The 9,491-nt window shown below is 43.1% G+C and overlaps 1 protein-coding gene across 1 annotated transcript; it reads left to right on the top strand.

The window, feature by feature from the left end:
* Nucleotides 1-4,232: 4,232 nt before the first annotated feature.
* On the top strand, nt 4,233-4,778 carry LOC138568889 (uncharacterized). Its single transcript, XM_069646670.1, has one exon. It carries the CDS (start codon nt 4,233-4,235, stop codon nt 4,776-4,778), a length of 546 nt encoding a protein of 181 aa, XP_069502771.1.
* The last annotated feature ends 4,713 nt before the right edge of the window (nt 4,779-9,491 follow it).

The raw sequence follows: 9,491 nt of genomic DNA, 5'->3' as shown, positions 1-9,491 counted from the left end.
GTAATCTTCCAGTTTTCATACATGTGGAAACATACATGCACTCTGAGCCACAATATAGCACAGGAACCAATCTCTAATGAACGCTTCGTGTATGTATCCATACCTAACTGTGAATCAGTTCCATTTCAGCAACTTGTAAAAAATGCAAACCATGGCAGACTATTTACTACCTGCAATTCAGATAATCGCTCCACCTTACAAATACAAACATATAGTAAATACGTAATACTAATGCTTCTACGTTACAATGCAGATGGTACCAAAAACAACTGCAAGCTGACTGGATTCACACATGGTCAAGTATCACTTGGTGAGAAAACCTTCACAACAATAGGTATAATCTACCACGCAGGAGCCACAACCAATGCAGGTCACTACATTGCATATATAAAATAGAATTGTGGATGGTTCGAATGTAACAATAGTACCATTACTCTAAAGCAGAGATTACCAGCATATTTTATACACGCTTATTTAATCTTCATAAAACCAAAATGTAATAACTAATCTGTACATAAACATTAACAAAACTTCAATTAGAAAACTATAAACAGTTAGAATACGCCAACAGGTATCTAACTGCCCCAAGATTCTGCAGCAACCAAACAAATAAATCAATACCACTAAATTATAAGAAGAAATAAACAGTTAGAATACAGCAACAGGTATCTAACGCACCCAAGATTTTGCAACAATAAACAAATTAATCAATACCATTAATAACTAATCTGTGCATAAACATTAATAAAACTTCAATTAGAAAACTATAAACTGTTACAAAACGCCAACAGGAATCTAACTGCTCCAAGATTCTGCAACAACCAAACAGATACATTAATACCACTAAAATATAACAACAAATAAACAGTTAGAATACGCCAACATATATCTAACTGCCCCAGGAATCTGCAACAAACCAACAGATAGATTAGCAATTTGAGAATATAAATAAAACTATAACCGGTCACAATTCAACAACAGGTATTTAACAATCTGCAACAAACCAACAAATAAAACATTATCCTGAAACAACAAGTAAACACTGAAAACAAAGAAAGAAATGTACTGTACCATAGTACCATAACAAAAAAGTTTTTTTTTAATCCAACATGGATTTTTTTTCCACAGACTCAATGATTTAAGCAGCAAACAAAGAAACTGAGCAAATTGCACAGTACACTGGTTCGTAAACTACTAAATATGAGTGTCGAAATAAAGCAGAAATGTCTATTATGCAATGTAATAAGTTTTTATAAACTACCTACACTAACATGATCTTTTCTTTTATCACAGAAATTGAAAAATAATATCTGCTCCAGTTACCCAAGTCATGAAAAAAATATATCCAATCACAAACAATGAAACCGTATAATACAAGTCATAAATACTGCTCCATAACACAACCATTGAAGCAAATATCTAACCATACACCACAATACAAATGTTTACTTCCATGGATATGTTATACTGCAGTGCTTGTTACCAAAATCTACAATCTTAATGACATGACATAGCCAAAACTTCACGTACAAACTATACAAATCAAACAGTACACAAACTGTAGATTTGCAAATATTTGATAGATGTTTAGTGTTATGGGTGTGATCTATGGGTGTGAAATGCTGCGGTGGTTGTGGCCAGGGCCTAGAGTCTTGGGTGCATGGCCTACGTCCTTCGGCCATGCACCCAATGGGACTCAAATGGAAATGGGGAGCATTTTTTTCTGGCGCCCGGGAATGGGCAATTACTGGGTCCGCTGGGGCTGTGATGCCCCGGTAATTGCTCTTTCCCGGGTGCCGGAAAGTTCATGAATCTGGCGGCCGGCATGGCAACCGCCTGAGTCATAATGATGCCCACTGTCAGGTATTTGGGATTTTGACTAAAATACCTGATATATGCTAGACATCCTGATATGACGGTGGTCCTCATGTAGCTGGCAAATGCTATTAGTACCATGTCAAATAGAGTGAGTACTTGGGCATAAGATGACAATACATGGCATATGGAGCGTGCACTTGGGCCTGCAGTTTCAACGCCTGACAAATGCCAATAGAATGCCTCTGCATATGCCAGGACTATTGTCTTTCTCGGTGCTAATTGCATTTAATGTCTAGTCCCGCCTCTCCTCTGCCTGTGTCTCTGTCCTCTGTACGTCCTTGCTGAATGGAAGGTTGGGCTGCCTGGCTGCACTTTGCAGCTTGTGCTTACTCAGACTTGCACACTGCCCAGCCGGCCAATTCACCAGGCTCCCTCCACTCATTTGTAGACTGCTTTTGCTCACAGTTTACCTGCCAATTCTGGAAGTGAAGCTGGTAATTGTAATTACCCAGAGGTTTCTAAGCGCAGACCCAGGGATATAACCTGCGTTGTTCCGAGCATCGCCTTGCTTCCAAGGTGAGAGCGTTCCCCCTGAGCTATCCTCCTGAGCCAGCCCTTGCTACTGTTGTGAAAGGTGAGTAACTCGCTCCGCCTCTAAATTGCCAGAACTGTTTCCAGCACTTTCATCTTATTAATATTAGAAAGGCCCCTTCATCAAACAGCAACATACATGCCAGAGTGTTGGGCAGCACAACATGCGTGAGGAATGGAACCGTGGATCCTGTACATTTTATCTTAAAATCTTTTCAAATGTCCTTGCATAAATGGAGATTTGGGATAATCTTTCTACGCTGGCTGACGATGGATGGCTTTATGACAGTGGATCATTCTTTGACATGTCTACAGGTGGCTTGCAATGGATCCACTTTCCAGACATCATCAGGTAATCATTTGGCACATCCACACCCAACCGCTGGCTGGATCCCCTACTTGTGTATTTTGAATGGTGCGTTCCTCTTCCTATTTTCATTCGGTGTCCTGTTCACAGCAGTTGGGTATACAATCAGAGCATGATCTGCTGGTATCAGAGAGTCTGTCCTCGCTTTCTGTAAATCTGAGAAAGTTGCGAGTCCACAGCCAAAAGTTACGCTGAGTGCAATAGTGTAACAACACAAAGACAAGTCCTCGCATTACAGATTGTATAAGCAAGAATGCAGCGCTTTGCAGATCCCCAGAGGAACTCAATACTGTTTAACCTGTCAACTGCTCCAGCACAGAGAGCATGTTTCAAGAGCATTCTCCAATCAGTGAGTAGATTTATTTTTGTGGGTGAAACATGTCTTACTGATGCATCTTCTTGGTGGAGCTGCTCTTCTTGGTGGAGTTGGTATTGTTAGTGGAGCTAGTATTTTTGGTGGAGCTGGTCTTCTTGGTAGTGCTGGTCTTCTTGGTAGAGCTAGTTTACTTGGTGCAGCTGTTCTTCTTGGTATATATTCTTTTCTTGTTGGAGCTTGTCTTGTTGTTGGAGCTTGTCTTCATGGTGGAGCTGCTCTTCTTGGTGGAGTTGGTCTTGTTGGTGGAGCTATTTTTCCTGGTGGAGCTGCTCTTTTTGGTGTAGCTGCTCTTCTTGGTGGATCTGGTCTTGTTGGAGCTGGTCTTCCTGGTGAAGATGCTCTTCTTGGTGGAGTTGGTAATGTTAGTGGAGCTAGTTTTCCTGGTGGAGATCTTCTTGGTGGAGTTGGTATTGTTAGTGGAGCTAGTATTTTTGGTGGCGCTGGTCTTCTTGGTGGTGCTGGTTTTCTTGGTAGAGCTAGTTTACTTGGTGCATCTGTTCTTCTTGGTAGATATGCTTTTCTTGTTGGAGCTTGTCTTGTTGTTGGAGCTTGTCTTCGGGGTAGAGCTGCTCTTCTTGTTGGAGTTGGTCTTGTTGGTGGAGCTAGTTTTCCTGGTGTGGCTGCTCTTCTTGGTGGATCTGGTCTTGTTGGAGCTGGTCTTCCTGGTGAAGCTGCTCTTCTTGGTGGAGTTGGTATTGTTAGTGGAGCTAGTATTTTTGGTGGAGCTGGTCTTCTTGGTGGTGCTGATCTTCTTGGTAGAGCTAGTTTACTTGGTGCAGCTGTTCTTCTTGGTAGATATGCTTTTCTTGTTGGAGCTATCTTGTTGGAGTTTGTCTTCCTGGTGGAACTGCTCTTCTTGGTGGAGTTGGTCTTGTTGGTGGAGCTAGTTTTCCTGGTGGAGCTGTTTTTCTTGGTGGAGTTGGTCTTGTTAGTGGAGCTGGTCTTCCTGGTAGAGCTGCTCTTTTGGTGGAGTTTGTCTTGTTAGTAGAGCTAGTATTTTTGGTGGAGCTGGTCTTCTTGGTGGTGCTGGTCTTCTTGGTAGAGCTAGTTTACTTGGTGCAGCTGTTCTTCTTGGTAGATATGCTGCTGTTGGTGGAGCTGGCCTTGTTTTTGGAGCTGGTCCTCCTGGTGGAACTGCTCTTCTTGGTGGAGTTGGTCTTGTTGGTGGAGCTGGTATTCCTGGTGGAGCTGCTCTTTTTGGTGGAGTTGGTCTTGTTAGTGGAGGTAGTATTTTTGGTGGAGCTGGTCTTCTTGGTAGAGCTGGTCTACTTGGTGGAGCTGCTCTTCTTGGTGGAGCTGCTGTTCTTGGTGGATATGGTCTTGTTGGAGCTGGTCTTTCAGGTAGAGCTGCTCTTCTTGGTGGAGTTGGTCTTGTTATTGGAGCTAGTATATTTTGTGGAACTGGTCTTCTTGGTAGAGCTGGTCTTCCTGGAGGACCTAGTCATCTTGTTGGACCTCGTCTTCCTGCTGGAGATGGTCTTCAAGGTGCAGCTGGTATTCCTCATCGAGCAGCTCTTCCTGCAGAATCTGCTCTTCCAGTTGGAGCTGGTGTTCTGGATTGTGTTCCTATATTTATGTGGACAAAAAGATTTGGTTAGAGTTGAGGCATATGTACATCGTCATTAACCGTTCAGCAAATATGGCATCGTAGAGGGCATTATGAGTAAGGGATGAAAAGATATGATGCTCCCATGAGTGGTACATGAACAGAGTGTGAGGCAAGCAAGATGAGTTTATGGGGAATATTGCACAGGACTAAGGTGTGCCAGGCAAGGAAGGCAGCATGGAAGTAAAAGGATGGGCACAGGAGTAGAACACACAAGGACTCTCTTGGCAGTGGGTGCTCCTTTGAAGATGGATATGTAGGTTTTGTTGAAAAAGATAGGGCCTGTTTTTTTCCATGGCATTTTTCATCTTTATGATTTACGGAAGACACTGAAGGTTTATGAAGATGATGGATGAAAGATGTGCTAACAGATCAGGCATGGTAATCAAATTCAAATTCTGAGCGTAGCAGCACTGAAATGGTCCAATGACGGCTAAGGCATGTGCATACACATTACCCAAATAGGATGCCTCGATGGAGGTCTGCAATACGCTACTTGATATCACATTGGGTTAGAATACAATGCATCAACAAGACAGTTCACAGCAATCAAGATTCATTTGCAATGATTCTATGTTTTAGGATGTCTTACAGCTCATCAATATAACCACTTGAATGTTCTTAATCCAAATATAGATATTTTAGATAGGAATTCTATTTATGATTCTTGTTTACAATTTCTCCCAACAGAGCCAAAGGGAAATATGTCCTTAAACTTGTGGCAACCTGAGTGGCAGAAATGTGAAGGTGTGCGGCAGGCTGGAAGGTTGATGAGGTGTCTCGGGGCAGAGACATCTGAATGCCCAGGGTAGAACCTGGACCTGAACACATGAATCATGCACATTTGCTGGAAATCTGGGATTGGACATTGCTTCCAACGTGAATGATTTCAGAAGTGGATTTTACTCTGAAAGGACGCTTCCAGGCTAGAAGCATTCACATTCATCTCCATAACTCACAAACCCTGGGAGAAGATAAAGAAGGACAAGCCAAGGCTGGGAGTATTCATAGCCATTTACATAACTCATTCATCTTGGGGAAAGATAAGAAGGACACATCCAGCCTGGAAGTATTCACACCTTTCTACATAGCTCATACATCTGGCAGAAAATCAAGATGGACACACCTAGCCTAGAAGCCTTCATACCCATCTGCATAACTCATAAACCTGGGAGAAGATTAAGAAGGATACACCCAGACCAGAAGCCTTCACACCCATCTGCATAACTCATAAACCTCGGAGAAGATTAAGAAGGACACACCCAGCCCAGAAGCCTTCACACCCATCTGCATAACTCATAAACCTTGGGAGGAGATTAAGAAGGACACACCCAGCACACAAGCCGTCACACCCATCTGCATAACTCATAAACCTGGGAGAAGATTAAGAAGGACACGTCCAGCCTGGAAGCATTCACACCCATCTGCATAACTCAGAAACCTGGGAGAAGATTAAGAAGGACATACCCAGCCGGAAGCCTTCACACCCATCTGCATAACTCATAAAACTTTGGAGGAGATTAAGAAGGCCACACCCAGCCTGGAAGCATTCACACCCATCTGCATAACTCATAAACCTGGGAGAAGATTAAGAAGGACACACCCAGCCCGGAAGCCTTCACACCGATCTGCATAACTCATAAACCTTGGGAGGAGATTAAGAAGGACACATCCAGCCTGGAAGCATTCACACCGATCTGCATATCTGATAAACCTGGGACAAGATTAAGAAGGACACACCTAGCCTGGAAACCTTCACACCCATCTGCATAACTCATAAGCCTGAGAGAAGATTAAGAAGGACACACCCAGCCCGAAAGCCTTCACACCCATCTGCATAACTCATAAACCTTGGGAGGAGATTTAGAAGGACACACCCAGCCTGGAAGCATTCACACCCATCTGCATAACTCAGAAACCTGGGAGAAGAGCAAGAAGTGTTGGAATAGAAAGTATTTTGTGCCTCCTATTGTAAAAAATATATTTAATATTGGCCTACACCAAGCTGCTCGAAAGTCGCTTGCGAGAGAAATCTGTTTTGCAAGGTCCTGAACTTTAATTTATGTAGGCCGCCATTTTAGGTTAAACCGCCATTTAGGATTTGTTGTGGAAAAGTCCCCTGTGAGCTAAAATGGTGGACAATGTCATTGCAAAATACAAAATGGCCGTCTTGACCTCTGTACATAGCTAATGTGTAATCTGCCTGCAGGCCACTTGTTGAGGTCATGAACTGAGACCTCGTCCTTCGTTGACCTATGTGTAAAGGGATCACTCGTGCGATGAAACTAATCCAAGAGCATATATTGAGATAATGGCCCTCATTACGACCCAGGCGGTAAGTTACCGCCTGGGTCGTACCCTTACCACCATGGCGTAAACTACGCCATGGTGGTTGGCGGATTTACCGCCCCATTCCAAGGTGAGTGGGGCGGTAAATCCCCATTTCCCATTTTACCCTTCCCCATTCCCATTTTCGCCCCATAGGGCATAAAGGGAATGGGGAAAGGCGATAATTACGGCACCGTAAATTACGGTGCCGTAATTATCGCCAAGGTCCCTTTGCGGCATGGATTTTAACGGCTGCAAAAAAGCAGCCATTAAAAGCCATCCCGCAAAGGGAACCTTGTAATCAGGCGTTGAGGGTCGGCGCCGTTTACGGCGCCGTAAACCCCTTAATGCCTGAGTCAGAATGAGGGCCAATGTGTTTACATACTGAACGAAGAACATCTGTCTTACTACATTGTATTTATGTTTAAGAAGGCCTGCATGCGAAACTTTAGAATACACAGTTAATGCATACACTTGTTGTTACATGTATGAAAGACAAACCAGTTATATGCGGTTATTTGAAACTCGGCACGAACCTTAGAATTGGTGATGTATAAAGTAGAATATTAACCTGAAGTGGGGCTGGACATAGTGCCCACAAAATGTATAAAAAGCGAATGCATTCTAATGTACAACGTCTCTCACTGAACACACTGAACCACGCTGGAGTTCGTTGTGTTGTACTGAGGGCCGATAGCTATCTGACTTTGCACTGTTTTTGTAATTGAATTCAGTAGAGAATAAAGTACTTTGTATGTTCCTTTGTAACCCGTGTTCGGTGTATTTCCTTTTGGGGTACTCAGCCTCGATATTTTATTTCTGTTTTCACAGTTGGCGCCCGAATAGTTGGCGCAAGATTGATGCCGGATTGTTGAAGGTTGACACGCTATCGGACCGGGATCGGACCGTGTGACAAAAAGAAAGGGGACCCTGGATGAGACACGACACCTCAGCAGCGCTGCACGACCCGATCCCTGGACGATTAGCCTGTGGTCTGAGATGGCACCTTGACGAGGGTCCACTTATCGAGGCGGGCAGATTTGCCGAAATCACCATACACAAGGTAAGATTAGTTAGGGAAGATTCTTAGAAGTACCGATCGGTCCTCCTTAGGTTTGGTCAGGTGAGTCGTGACCCGATTCTTAATTCAATCCTGACAATTTGAATTTTGGCGCATTGCATCTGCAGACACAATTATTGACCAGGTAACACCAAGAATTTCAGATATGCCTGGGAAATTGTCTACCTGCTTTAGGGCATTATTCCACAGTGATAGACAATCATTGGAATTTAGCCGTCCGGCACCACAGGAGGGGTCGCCGGCATGTACTATGTACTGTAAGCATGGCATTGGAAGTATAGTATTTAATGATGTTTGGCACAGACAAACCAGGCATGCCTCCGAACTTCAGTGGCCAATCAATGGTAGTTTTGAGATCCCTCGCATTGAATATTTGGATTCAGTCTTGTTAAAGAAAAAGGCTAGATCTGCAGCATTTGATGTTTTACAGAATTGGAAAAAAGAAGTGTTACAACATCTTAAGAGTAGAGAGAAACATGTGTGCCTTCATAAAACGAATGCCGAAAAAGCGTTGTTATATGACCTGGATAAACAGTCTGAGTGGGCTAAAATTATGGAAAGGGCTTTCTCACTTGGTATTCAGAAAATCTATCCTTCCAAAGATCTTTATGTTTCTGATGAGTTTATTGATAAAATATTAAATGAACGAAGGCCTGGTGCCTCTGCGCCACCTCCGTATGTTCCTCTTCCTGCAGCTGTACCTCTTCCTGCTGTTATTCCTGCTCTTCCTACTCAACCTGTTGTTCCTACTCCTCCGGTTTTTGTCCCTCCACCTGCTCCTCTGCCTCTTTTTTATCGTACCAGTTATAGTACCTCCATCGAATTTGCCTGCTCCCTTAATTGCATGGGCTAAGCATTGTATGGAGAAGGATGATCAAGATAGCGTTTTTTCCACACTTTTTAATGCGGACAATTTTCCTGAGAAAAATGTTTTATTGAAGGTTTAGGGATTCAGTTAAGTATAATGTGGGGAAGATTAAATATTGCGGATGTTCCGCAAGGGTTAAGGGATCTAAATACTTTAGCACTTTCCAGAGACACTGTGGAGAAGGTAAATGAGCATGTCGAGAGGTTACTTGGGTATAGAAAGGAGTTAGGAAGGATACAGAATGAGGATGACGAAGAGGAAAATATGTATGTACAGAAACGGTTCCTTCCGTGTCGTAAACCGTTATCGGAGGAAATGCGAATTTGTAAGAAAGATGCGATTAGATCGATTTCAGACATATCGATAACTCCAGTTGAGGTATATGACACATATAGTCAATATACGTTGGAAATGCAGAGGAAAGTGATACAGGTAATGGTAGAGTACCTGCAGGAT

The sequence above is a fragment of the Ambystoma mexicanum genome, chromosome 2q (assembly GCF_040938575.1).
Source record: "Ambystoma mexicanum isolate Mex_15411 chromosome 2q, UKY_AmexF1_1, whole genome shotgun sequence".
In the NCBI taxonomy this organism is placed as follows: Eukaryota; Metazoa; Chordata; class Amphibia; order Caudata; family Ambystomatidae; genus Ambystoma; species Ambystoma mexicanum.
This window is presented reverse-complemented; position numbering and strand designations above follow the sequence as displayed.

Bases quoted from the DNA above. Each gene is read 5' to 3' on its own strand.
- LOC138568889 (XM_069646670.1), top strand. From the start codon at position 4,233: ATGCTGCTGTTGGTGGAGCTGGCCTTGTTTTTGGAGCTGGTCCTCCTG.